The sequence below is a fragment of the Cherax quadricarinatus genome, chromosome 9 (assembly GCF_038502225.1).
Source record: "Cherax quadricarinatus isolate ZL_2023a chromosome 9, ASM3850222v1, whole genome shotgun sequence".
Taxonomy (NCBI): Eukaryota; Metazoa; Arthropoda; class Malacostraca; order Decapoda; family Parastacidae; genus Cherax; species Cherax quadricarinatus.
Genome location: NC_091300.1, coordinates 3,964,781 through 3,978,925, shown reverse-complemented (window position 1 = coordinate 3,978,925; position 14,145 = coordinate 3,964,781). Strand labels below are relative to the sequence as shown.

The following is a 14,145-nucleotide window of genomic DNA, read 5'->3' as shown; positions in this document are numbered from 1 at the left end:
CATAGTTACTCCTGTATCTAATTCATTTGCTGTCCTCGGCTCAGACATCCCTACTTCAACGCCTCAGTCTGATCTCGCTTCTTCGTGTTCTCTCTCACAAGCCTCAGTAGCGACGAGATCTCGTATGACACCTCCTCCCAATCGTCCCTCTACTTCTCAAAAGTCAAAAAAAGGTCCGTTAACACCTCCTACCCATCTTCCACCTCCTCATTTTACCTTCCCTGTCTCTGTACCTGGTTCTCCCCCTCTCACTGGCTCTGTTACAAGTGTAGAGGTTCACCCTCCTCCTCGTACTGTACCTTCCTCCCCTGTTCCCTCCCAAGTTTCTTCCTCTTCTGCCACCTCCCAGGTTTCTGCCTCTTCTGTCCCCTTCCACGCTTCTCCAGTTCCCTCCACCCTTTCGCCCCCTCCCCTACCTTGGTAGAGTTCAATACAGTTCCAATCTTTACTCATCCTCCCCCTACCATTTCCAATAGTCTCTCATACGACGTCTCTGAATTCTGAAACACTTGAAGCAATTTCTGAATATATTGCAGAGACCAAACCATCAATGGGCACTGATCCACCCTCCGCTCCTTCTCTCTCCTCTGCTCCATCTGCGCAACTCCTTTCTTCACATCTCACCGTCCCTTCACTGCTTGAACGTTTTCCACTGCCTCCGCATGTGGACTTTTCTAACCCCTCTAGTCCGTAGGAACCCTTACCTGCGGATTTCAGGTATCTTTATCATTGCCATTCATGGCCTATTTACAGTGGAATATACACGGCCTCAGGGGTAATCGGGGTGAGCTTCAGATGTTACTCTCCCAGTTTTTCCCTGTTGGTGTTTGCTTACAGGAACCAAAATTACACTCTGCTGTTATCTCTCCCATCTCAGGCTATAATTTATTGTATTCTTCAGATCCTTTTCCTGATGGGACCTTTAATGAAAGTGCCCTTCTTCTACGCACTGATATTCCGTACCATCAGCTATTTGTTCGTACTTCGCTGCATTACACAGCAGCCCGTATCCACTTGCATAGGTGGTATACGCTCTGTTCTTTATATATCTCTCTCCTTCTTGGGCATTATCTATTCTGGATATTGCCTTTCTTGTTTCGTCATTACCGCCACCGATTCTGTTACTTGGTGATTTTAATGCCCACCATTTCCTCTGGGGGGGGGTCTCACTGTGATTCCCGTGGCATTCAGTTAGAGGCTTTTCTTGCCACCCACCCCCTCCATGTTTTAAATACAGGTACTCACACCCATTTTGATCCTTGGACTCACACTCTCTCTTGCATCGATCTCTCAGTCTGCTCTTCCTCCGCCGCATTAGACTTCACTTGGTCTGTTCTCCCGGACTTACATGACAGCGATCATTTCCCAATCATTCTTACTTCCCCTTCATATTCACCACCTCTTCGCATCCCACGCTGGCAATTTGATCAGGCAAATTGGAACCTTTACTCACACCTAACTGTTTTTAGAGAGGTTCCTTCTTTGTCCTCCATCGATGAGCTTTTACACCTCTTCTCGTCCTCCGTTTTAACCGCAGCTTCTCATTCTATACCCCAAACTTCGGGCAGGATTCTCAGAAATGCATGCCTTGGTGCTCTCCTGCTTGTGCTCGTGCAGTACGTTTGAAATGCGCTGCATGGGGCAGGTACCGGTACAATAGAAGCACAGAGAGACTTCTTGATTTTAAGCAGAAGCGTGCGATCACTCGCTGTGTCATCCGTGACGCTAAACGCACTTGCTGGCGAGATTATGTCTCCACCATCACCTCTGCTTCCTCTATGAGTGCAGTCTGGAAAAAAGTACGAAAACTGAGTGGTAAATATTCTCCTGACCCGGCTCCTATTCTGCGGGTTGCCGGTGTTGATATAGCAAACCCACTAGATGTTGCCAATGAAATTGGCAATCATCTGGTCTGTATTTCCCAGGGACTCCATCTATGCCCCTCATTTCTTTCCTCAAAGTCTGCCAGAGAGTTAGCACCCTTGGACTTTTCTTCTCTCAGAGAAGAACAGTATAATGTGCCTTTTACACTTCAAGAACTGGAGGCAACACACTCAGCTTGCCGATCATCGGCAGCTGGGCCCGACGACATTCATATTCGTATGCTACAACATTTACATCAGTCAGCCCTTGCAGTCCTATTACGCCTTTACAATCTTATTTGGTCACAAGGAGTTCTTCCACAGCTGTGGAAATCTGCCATTGTTCTCCCTTTCCGCAAACCAGGCACTATGGGGCATGAAACCTTCCACTATCGTCCCATTGCTCTTACCAGTGCAGTTTGCAAAGTGATGGAATGCCTAGCAAATAGACGTTTAGTGTGGTATTTAGAGACACACAACAGTCTCTCCACTCGTCAATATGGCTTTCGTAAGGGACGTTCTACCATAGACCCCTTACTACGCTTGGATACGTATGTTCAAAATGCCTTTGCGAATAACCACTCAGTTATTGCCATATTTTTTGACCTTGAAAAGGCATATGACACAACTTGGAGGTATAATATTTTAGCCCAAGCCCACTCCTTAGGCCTTCGAGGCAATCTACCATCCTTCCTTAAGAACTTTTTAACTGACAGGCATTTCCGTGTTCGGGTTAATAATGTGCTCTCCCCGGACTTTATCCAAGCTGAAGGTGTCCCCCAGGGATGTGTTCTGAGCACAACGCTTTTTCTCCTTGCTATTAATGATTTGGCCTCTAGTCTTCCATCAAATATTTGGTCATCACTCTATGTTGATGACTTCGCTATTGCCTGTGCAGGCGCTGACTGTCACCTCATTACAGTTTCTCTCCAGCATGCAGTCGACCATGTTTCCAATTGGGCCACCACACGTGGGTTTAAATTTTCCAGCACTAAAACCCACCAAATTACTTTCACTAGATGCTCTGTCATCTCAGATCATCCTTTGTACCTCTATGGCTCCCGTATCCCTGAACATGATACAGTCAAGTTTCTGGGCCTCCTCTTTGATCGTAGGTTATCCTGGAAACCTCACATTACCTCTCTGAAGGCAACTTGTCACAGCCGGCTGAACCTTCTTAAAACCCTTGCTCATCTTTCATGGGGAGCTGATCGTCGAACCCTCCTTTGCCTACATTCCACCCTTATTTTATCGAAACTTGATTATGGTGACCAGATCTATTCAGCGGCATCTCCTGCTACTCTCTCTAGCCTTAACCCCATCCATCACCAAGGATTATGTTTATGCCTTGGTGCTTTTCGCTCTTCCCCTGTCGAGAGCCTCTATGCAGAAGCGAACGTTCCATCCTTATCCGATCGCCATGATGCCCATTGCCTTCGCTACTATGTACGCTCTCATGATCTCCGCAATCCTTCCATTTATAGAATGGTCACTGATATTAGTAGACATTCTTTATTTGTTCGCCACCCCTGTTTACTCCGTCCCTTCTCTCTTCGCCTTCATTCGCTCTTGCCTTCTCTTCAGTTACCACCTTTCTATTTTCATGTAGCATCTCACTTTTCCCTACCTCCCTGGGAAGTTCCAGCTGTTCGAGTCTGTTCTTTCTCTCTCCCTTGCTCGAAAGCCCAACTGTCTACGGTCGCTTCCCGCTCTCTTTTTCTTGACCACTTTCACTCTCATTCTCATGCCATTGCTGTGTATACAGATGGCTCTAAGTCTTCTGACGGCATAGGATTCGCAGCAGTGTTTCCGGACAGCATCGTACGAGGGCATTTACTATCTTCGGCTAGTATTTTTACTGCTGAATTGTATGCCATCCTTGCAGCACTTATCCGTATTGCATCTATGCCTGTGTCATCATTTGTGGTTGTCTCAGACTCCCTTAGTGCTTTACAGGCTATACAGAAATTTGGTACACCTCACCCCTTAGTCCTCCGTATCCAACTTTGGCTACGCCGCATCTTTACCAAGCATAAAGATATTGTTTTTGGTTGGGTCCCTGGTCATGTTGACGTACAGGGCAATGAACAGGCAGACACTGCTGCGCGGTCAGCAGTACATGACCTACCAGTTTCATATAGAGGTATTCCATTTACGGACTATTTTGCTGCAATATCTTCCCACCTTCACACCTGTTGGCAACACCGTTGGTCTACTATGCTCAGCAACAAACTTCAATCTATTAAACCAAGTACAGTGGACCCTCAACTAACGCTATTAATCCGTTCCTGAGAGCTCATCGTTAGTCAAAATAATCGTTAGTCAAGTTAATTTTCCCCATAAGAAATAATGGAAATCAAATTAATCCGTGCAAGACACCCAAAAGTATTGAAAAAAAAAATTTTAACACACGAAATATTAATTTTAATACACACAAACTGAAGAAGACATGCACAGTTACATGACACTTACCTTTATTGAAGATCTGGTGATGATTGATGGGATGGGAAGAGGGGAGTGTGTTGATGGTCTTAGTGTTTAGAAGGGGAATCCCCTTCCATTAGGACTTGAGGTGGCAAGTCCTTTTTTGGGGTTACTTCCCTTCTTTTAATGCCACTAGGACCAGCTTGAGAGTCACTGGACCTCTCTCGCACAACATATCTGCCCATAGAGGCCTGTACCTCCCGTTCCTTTATGACATTCCTAACGTGTTTCACAACATTGTCAGTGTCACCATTAAACACTTGTTCAGGTTTCAGTCCTTCACTGTGTATGTACTCCTTGAATTCCTGCACATATTTTTCAGCTGCTTTTTGGTCCATACTGGCAGCCTCACCATGCCTGATCACACTATGTATGCCACTACGATTCTTAAATCTCTCAAACCAACCTTTGCTGGCCTTAAATTCACTCACATCACCACTAGTTGCTGACATTTTTCTAATTAAATCGTCATGCAACTTCCTAGCCTTTTCACATATGATCGCTTGAGAGATGCTATCTCCTGCTATCTGTTTTTCGTTTATCCATACCAGGAACAGTCTCTCAACATCTTCTATCACTTGCGATCTCAGTTTCGAAAACATAGTTGCACCTTTGGCAAGAACAGCTTCCTTGATTGCCGTTTTCTTGGCCACAATAGTAGCCTGGCCAGCTCGGAGACATGCACTCCACTTTCATACTTAGCAATGATCTCTTTCTTCATATCCATAGTAATTCTCACCCTTTTTGCTGTATGGTTGGCACTAGAAGCTTTCTTGGGGCCCATGGTGACTTATTTTGCAGGTGCAATCACTAAAAAGGCTGTGATAATATGAAATGTTCCGATTGTATGCTTGGAAGCGACCACGGTGGCTGGCTGGCTTGTAAACACTGGCCAGAAGTGGACGCATCTCAGACGGAAGGAATAGTGTTGGTCGAGTTTTTTTAGCGCTAATCGAGGCAAAATTTTTGCGATAAAATGTATCGCTAGTCAGATTTATCATTAATCGATGCCATCGCTGGTCGAGGGTCCACTGTATAGGTTACTGGCCGTCTTCTTATCACCATTGTCGAGGTTGGGAGACTACTCTCTCCTGTCTTCGCATTGGCCATACTCGTCTTACTCATGGATATCTCATGGAGAGGCGCCCTGCTCCTCTCTGTGAGAATTGCCAAGCTCCATTATCAGTCAGCCACATTCTGTTGGACTGCCCACTTTATCAACGAGCACGCAGAATTTACCTCCGTAGTCGTCTTCGCTCCGCTGCTCTTTCTTTACCTTCCCTTCTCGCTGATGGACCCACCTTTCATCCGGACTCTCTCATTGACTTTTTGACAACAACTGACTGACTTCACAAATTCTGATACCTTCAGCCCTTTCTACTTCAATCTCTTGCTACCCTCTACCCCCATACTATCCCCTGCCCCGATGATTTCTGTAACCTACTGATCATCCCTCCTCCCTTCTGCCATCCAATACCCTCGCTTCCTTCCCTACCCTGCAGCGCTGTATAGCCCTTGTGGCTTAGCGCTTCTTTTTGATTATAATAATAACAATACAGGCCAAAGGTACTTAACCTGACTGGCAAAGCAGTGTGCCAACCAAAATCATGTTGAAAAGCATTAAGTAGAAGAAAATGCAAATCTCATGGACAGATCAGTTCAATGTGACTATTCTACTATATTTACATGATAATAAAAGAGATGGTGTAGCTTGCATGATGCAGTATACAGTAAAATAGCTATGGAGAGGGGAAATAAGAGTAAAATATTCCTTACATGACAAAGGTTGCTTTGTCATGTAGCTCTAAGTTATTGAAAACAGTGGCAGTTATGAAGCCCTACATTTTGATCATAGCACCTTCAAATATGCTGTGAGTGATAAATTTTGGCCTAGGCATGAGAAAAAAAGTTTGCTGATCTCTTGCCTTGTTTTTGGTTTAAAATAGCAACCTTGAGGCATACTCTGCAGTGGTTTTATTGGCTATTTCTTGGTATTAATTGATACAGTACTGGGCTTCAGATAAGGCTTGAATAGCTTGAAATAAGCCTTAAAGTGGTTGAAATATTTTTCATATCATTACCTGGAGAAAAAGATTTTCTATTATTTTAGAAGATAAAAACATTTTTAAAACTAATCCTTTTACTGTTGCAACTGGTGGTCGCAACAATAAAAGGATTAAGTGATTTTGTAATCGTTGTAATGAAGTGCTTTATTATTGTGAGGCACTGGAGAATTGGTTAATAAGAAATGTTAGGCAGATGTAATTTGTGGAGACAAAAAATGTTATCTATGGAGGCTAAGAGGGATATGTATGAAAGTATAGTGGTGTGAAGCTTGGGTTGTAAATGCTGCAGCGAGGAAGTGGCTGGAGGCAGTGGAGATGTCCTGTCTAAGGGCAATGTGTGGTGTAAATATTATGCAGAGAATTCGGATTGTGGAAATTAGGAGTTGGTGTGAAGTTACTAAAAGTATTAGTCAGAGCTGAAGAGGGGTTATTGAGGTGGTTTGGTCATTTAGAGAGAATGGATCAAAGTAGAATGACTTGGAGAGCTTATAAATCTGTAGGGGAAGGAAGGAGGGATAGGGGTTGTCCTCAGTAAGGTTGGAGGGAGGGGGTAAAGGAGGTTTTGTGGGCAAGGGGCTTGGACTTCCAGCAAGTGTATGTGAGCATGTTAGATAAGAGTGAATGGAGACGAATGGTTTTTGGGACCTGACGATCTGTTGAAGTGTGAGCAGGGTAATATTTAGTGAAGGGATTTAGGGAAACCGGTTAGCCGGACTTGAGTCCTGGAAATGGGAGGTACAATGCCTGTACTTTAAAGATGGGGTTTGGGTTATTGACAGTTTGGAGGGACTTCTAAACAGGTGTATCTAAGCGCTTCTACAAAGACAGTGATTATGTATGAGTGAGGTGATAGTGTTGAATGATGATGAAAGTTTTTTCTTTTTGGGGATTTTCTTTCTTTTTGGGTCACCCTGCCTCAGTGGGAGATGGCCGACTTGTTGAAAAAAAAAAGTACATATACTTTATTATGCTGCTCAAATTTTTGTTATGCTGAAGTTGTGTGAACTTATTTACCATAATTTTTAAATGGAAATTCATTGCTGATATATTTCATATAAATTTTGTCTAGTAGTTTTTGCTCCCCAAATTAATTGAATATTGATTATAATCTCATATTTCTTATTGATTATTACCATTTCTATATAGTGTTTGGTGATTATTGCTGCCCTCATCTTATTGATTATCAAAATAACAGAATACTTAATTTTATATCATTGATGCCATTTTTTTTTAACAGTTGCAGTGACTCCTGGTGTAGAAGAAAGGGCATGGCAGCTAATCTCAAGTAGCACAACTTATGTACACACCCCCATTTATGGAGAGCAGCACCACACATCTCCCTGGACTCTGACTTCCATTGTTAGAAAAATTATTGTTAAGGTGTAAATTTTAAGAGAAAAGTATCGTTAAACAACAAGTCTATATAACTGTCCTAGGTATGAGTATGGGATGTTTTGATGAGGGTAATTTTTCTGGAGCCCACAGTATGCACCATTTGGGTAGATGTAAAGCTAATGAATAGGAATACAAAAGCTCTGAAGATGATTAGGATGGAAATAACACTAGTGTGCATACAATATATGGTTTCATGAAGTGGCAAATGATGGTGGGGGTAAATTATAATGGTAATTATGCAGCTTAAAATTTTTACTTTTACAATATAAATAATAGTGGAACTCACATTCAAGTTAAAATTACAACAATAGGAAGGTTCTGCTAATAATTTCTAATGAGCTACATTGATGTTCATTGGTATTTTATATAAGTCATGTATGACCTACAATAATTCACCCCAAAAAATTCAAAAAATCTAGAAAAATTAATATACAGTGACAATGACTTTAATTAGTGACAATTGATAGTAAGCACAATACTCTGCATAAGCTTTTATATTTTTGAGGTATATGTCATAGTTTAGTCATGATTTACAGTAGACTCCTCAAATTTATGGAATTTGATTATCCAAAATTTGTATTGGCAGGCTCTTCACAAGTAAATTTCAATCATCTGCAGTTTTTTCTCGGTGTCCATTTGTCGGTGTTTGCCGTACTACCCCAAATTGAAAACTAGCCATAGAATTTCATTCAGAATATACTCATTGGATTTTCCATGCCTAAATCTCTCAGTATTGACCAGATTAGAGTGATATTGAAAGAGAAGTGGCCAAACAGTAAGTGCAAAGTTAAACCAGCGGTGGGATGTTTTTGAAAATTGCCTCAGTCTTGTTCCTAAAGGTGATTCCTCTTGGTTCACCCTTCTTAAGAAAATTAATTTTAACTAAATCACTATAATAATAATGATAAAATAAAATTAAGCACTAAACCTGTATGTATCATGCAGCGCTGTGGGTAGGGATATGCAAGGGTAGAAGTGTGTGAAGTTTAGGAGTATGTGAGGGGCAGGGGTGTACGAGGGTAGGCGTTAATGTAAAATGTAAGAGTAAAATTTATATTACAGTTGGTGCATAGGTTAGTTTCTGCTAGAAAGTTAGTGAGTGTGTATCAAAAAATTGGATTTTGAGCAAGGAGATCAATAAGAGTGAGTGTGTTAGGATGGTGAAGATGTCAGAAGTGAATTGTACATACCTGCTAATAGACAGGACAATCTATTAAGATATGGTTGATTGACAGTAACACCCAGTCATCCTCTCATAGTGGTCCCGGTCATTTCTCCGTGTGATATCCATGAGTGAGTTGTGTATAAGATTCATATGTGTGAGAGTGAATTTTGAGCGATACTTAAAAAAATACAATATAGCTTTTTTCTTTTAATGGGCTACATTCACAGTGAAATTATGTTGTCCATTTTTTCTGATGTTCTGTTTGCTATATGCATTATTTTTTTTTATGTTTTTTGGTGGAAGTATGTTGTGTTAATTTTTTTTTTTGTTGTTGTTGTTGGTACAAACTAGTCAAGAAATGTTTACTTTTTTTTATGATACCCACTTTTGGCTTGGTGAACATGCCCAAAATCAAAAGCTGACCATAGGATTTTGTTCAAAATGCTGAGTAACATTTTGAACAAAATGCTACTTTTATATTTAATTTCAAGTAATATTGTGTGCAAAAATTATTACTCTATTACATTTATAGTTAAGAGCTTAACAATATGAATTATGTGCCAGTATATGTTAGTCATCGGTCATTGCTCAAATATAAAATGTAATTGCCCATGTGATATAGGTGCTCAGTATTGATATTATGTGAATAGAGGTCCCATACTGTCTCAGTGTATTGTGGTACAACAAAATACCATTTGCTTAGTTCACACTGGTCTGTAACTTGGTGGTCAGAATGTTTGGCTCACAGTTGAAAGATGTAGGTCTCAGTAACCTAGCACCATGAGGTGCAGGTACTGGTCACTTACACTCACTGCCCCTCTTCACCTAGCATCAAATAATTACCTGGGTGATGATTTTTGACTGTTGTGGGTTGCATCTTGGAGATGGTATACCATAACTAGGCTGAGGTAAAATAATGACCTATCCTGTAAAAAATGAAGTGTTAAAAACCTATTATGTAAGGTGTTGATTTTGCAAAATAAATGGCACAAGTTTTTATAGAACTCTCCATTTATGCCATACAAGATTTTTGGAATAAATTACATCAAAAATATTTCACATAGATAAGAGGAACATTTCAAAATACAGTTATGATCACATGCTATTCAATATGGTGGTTAAACTTTTCATCAGATTGTTTTAATAACATATTTATTGAATGCTACTTATTACTACAATATAAGAATGTATGCTAATCTTATATTCAGAATACAGTGTTCCCAAAGAGCACAATGCATTTTGCAAATAGAGGATGAGACACTTTTAAAGTATACTTTGCAATATGGATGAGACAGTTATTGCAAATTTTTACTAAGTTTTTCCAGATTTGTCAGTTGTTAAACAGGTGGATATATTCAGGCTATACTAGCCTTACTCCAATATGCTTCTCAAGGTTCACTTTTGATCACTTCCCAGTGCTTTGCAAATCCAGTTTCAATGAATTTAGTAAATTCATTGGTTTAGACATCTAGTACTTTCCCTACTAGGTTAGTGACACCTATCCTGCCAGTGCTTTATTTCTTCCTATATGCTCACATTGGCCTTGGTGGGAATTGGCCAGTGTGATAATAATGCTCATGAAGATGCAGAATTTCAATTATTCTTTGATTTGTCATGAAGTTACTCAGGCTCACAAATTTGAGAGGTGTTTCACCCTACCACTGCAGACATGAAGGTGAATATTTGTGATTAAACACTCAACTTATAAGGGTCATACAGTTGAAACATTAAGGACAAGTTCTCTGCTTGCAGCCCAGTGGAAAAACAGGATGATTTGCTGAAGGAATGTACTTGGATGCTTTAACTGGTCAACTACTGAACATGATCATTGAGCTGTGGGTGCATAATGAGAACTCCTCCTTATTTCTACATTGGTTGCTGCACAATGGGTGATGACAAACACTGTCATTGTGTGTCTGAGAGCAGCTATGGCAAACAACAGAATATATGTTTGCAATGATTTCCTGCATCTCTAAATCATTGCTAACTAGGGAGGCTCTGATTCATAGAACCATCAATAATGCATGTTTGGCTAGACACAAGAAAGTAATGTCCCACACATTTCAGATGTTAAGAATGCACTCAGCTTCCACAGAGACCAAGTTAAGACTTGTCTTCAGATTTCAGTGCTGTCAGTTGAGTCGCTGAGTTGCACTCGTGGGCAAAGAAGGGTCTATCCACATAGTCTGTGATTTGTGCTGGCCCCCCTCAATTTACTTGATAAGTGTATGCAGGTAAATTTTAAAATACAACACAATCATGGCTTCAACTCTTTTAATAGGTAGAATATTCCCAAGGTTAGTAAATCTTTGGAAAAAAACTTTTGTGTCTGTCGTGCAAAGTTGTAATGTAGTTTAGTGAACTTGAAATTGTTGCCTTTTTTATGTGTCAGTTGGACCTCTGGAAAAGCGGTCAGGGTTTATATTAAATAGTTTGTTCAGTATCTTAAATGCCTACATACATATTTTTTTCGGTTGTCAGTGCTGTAACTCACAGCCTAACCTGGAAAGTGAAGTACAGTAACTTCCAGTATGATTTTCATTGTTGAACATTCCAATAATTTAAGAACTTACTATAAGTGTGGTCCTTATGCTTTACTGTAGTGCAGTAGTCACGATATTAATAAAACTGAGTGAGTTTGCGCTTTGCACATTCATTTCAATGAGTTGTTGATGTCTAATGCATTGGTATAAGTGTGAATTGTCACTTCTTGTAATAGACCTAAAAGTTTTGCTAATGCTCTTTATCTTAAATAATAATATAGGTGCCAAGCATTCCATTTAAGTGTTACTGTGGCTCTCTGTAACTTTCACTCAAATGTATAATACAGGAAATTCATTGTAATATATTAAGATTTCCATTTATAATAGATAATGTTGTTAGTGTATTTAACTCCAGTGTAATGTAAGCAATCATCTTATATGACAATATATGAGGTTTTTATATTGTGTACATTGTTTTCTTATTTGACATTCTGTTAAAAACAATCAATATGAAATACAAAATGGCATGAAACCTAAATTTTCATTAGATCCTATATTCATTATACAGTATTTGATGTTAGAGTGCATTTCAGTACTTTGGTAATTTTTTTAAGTTTGGCATTCATGTAGATACAGTAATTTCTTTAATACAATAATTTATTTCTGAATTAAGATATTCTTGATAGTATAAAGATTTAAATCCATAATGTAAATACAGTGGACCCCCGGTTATCGGCCGCAATCCGTTCCTGAAGATTGGCTGATAACCAAAATGGCCGATAACTGAATTAATATTTCCCATAAGAATTAATGAAAACAAAATTAATTCATTCCCAACTAAAATATTCACAAAAAAAAAAAAAATTTTTTTTTTACAATTATGTAAGTATTACATACTTTTATTGAAGGTTAATGCTGGCTTCTGGAAGACAGGGAGGAGGAAAGATGGAGGAGTTTTGTCACAAAACATGTTGCAGATATGGCTTGTTTCAGCTTTGTCAGGGTGGTGTTTCTCTACAAAAGCTTCCATTATCGGTGTCCTTTGTTTAGTTAGAGAAGCTACTCCTTTTGCAACATTAGCATCTTTGATTTGTTCTTTCTTTGTCAGGATGTATGTAACTGTTGATTTATTCTTGCTGTACATCCTGGCAAGTTCCATCACCTTCATACCACTCTCAAACTTTTCGATCACTTCACGCTTAAATTCCGTGGTGTTTCTCACTTTCTTTACCACAGGAACTTTACTAGGAACTTTCTTTAGAGCCATGGTTACTTATTTCACAGTTGCACTGCAAGAAAAACCACTAAAAACAATGGTAAACAAGTGAAATGTTTGAATGTATGAGCAGAAGCCTCCTCAGCCACCGAGAGACAAAGCCAAACTGAAGTGCAAGCTGCCCGAGCCGGTGGATGGACACGTCCAAAACCGCCGATAACAGAGTGAACTGCCAATAACTGGGCGCTGAAAAACCGGCCGATAACCAAACCGGCCGATAACTGGGGGTCCACTGTAAAGTGATAGTGTAAGGGTTAAACTATGGTGAATATAAGGCCACTTAGGTGTGTCAAACATAGAAAAATCTTGACATATATAGGTAGTAAATTTTCAAAATTGAAAGTATGTAAATTAGTTGCAAGATGAAGCAAAAAATGTAAACAGGTAAAGAATATTTATCAAAGCAATGCACAGTTTTTGATCTTTGCTCTGTATTGTTTTACTTTAAAGATTTTCCACGAGACAGGATTTAATATGTTATGCGACTGTATAACTACTAAAAAATAGTTGTGTAGTATGGATGAATCAATTTCATGTGACAGTCTCACACTAATTATTAAATGAATTTTTCTCATTTGGAGTTTGGAGGTAAAGAACACACATCAATAAACAAGAATAATCAGTTGAGATAAAGAGTGAAAGCTAAAACAAATGAGTTTTATATGTAATTGAATCATTAGCAATTTTGTCATGGCATCTCAGATGCTATGACTTGCATACTGCAGTTAAAATTCACCTCTTGTTACTTTCATCAGGTCATGAAAGATATAAATTATGCAGTAATGGTTTTCAAGTGTTAATTCTGAACAAGATAGGTTAATAAATTCTTAAAATATGCCCTTCAAAATTTGTTCATTAAAACTTCATTTGAATCATTGTTTTATCAGTTGACATATATGCAAGTCTTGTTTGATACTTTTAGCATCGTCTTACACTACTTATGTGACATTAACTGTACAAAAAATATGATGCAAACAATAAATCTTATGGAATACAGTAAATATTTTCTTTGCATGAATATTTTATATGCTGTAATACATGATGTTTAGAGACTTAGTTGTGTGCCTTTCTTATTTCAATTGTATATTTATAAAAATGTAATTATTATATTTTTACAATGTTTTTACAATACCATAGATACGAAATTTGTATAAACATTCAAGTCCATGTGAATGAAAGGAATGTATTTATGCAGAATTTTTCACAAAACTTTGTACATATACAATGTACAATGGTAAAGATTCTGCAAAAATTGCTTTTGACAAATAATTAATTATCAGCATGCAGTACTATACTTGGCAGTTGTAATGCAGATACTGCACCTGAAATTAGGACACATTGTATTACTGTACTAATGTCTTAATGGCTGAATGGTAAAAAAAAAAAATGTTCAAAATGTATTTAACATAATTTC

General features: G+C 39.1%; 1 protein-coding gene across 2 annotated transcripts in view; it reads left to right on the top strand.

Annotated features, from left to right (window-relative positions):
• The window catches only part of LOC128686188 (uncharacterized), a 40,805-nt gene extending 27,073 nt beyond the window's left edge, over positions 1 to 13,732 (top strand). For both annotated transcript variants that reach the window (XM_070083174.1, XM_070083172.1), the window contains exon 10: positions 7,650 to 13,732. In XM_070083174.1, coding sequence (XP_069939275.1) covers positions 7,650 to 7,798 — 149 coding nt within the window. In that variant the 3' untranslated portion in view covers positions 7,799 to 13,732. The remainder of the gene's footprint in view (positions 1 to 7,649) is intronic.
• The last annotated feature ends 413 nt before the right edge of the window (positions 13,733 to 14,145 follow it).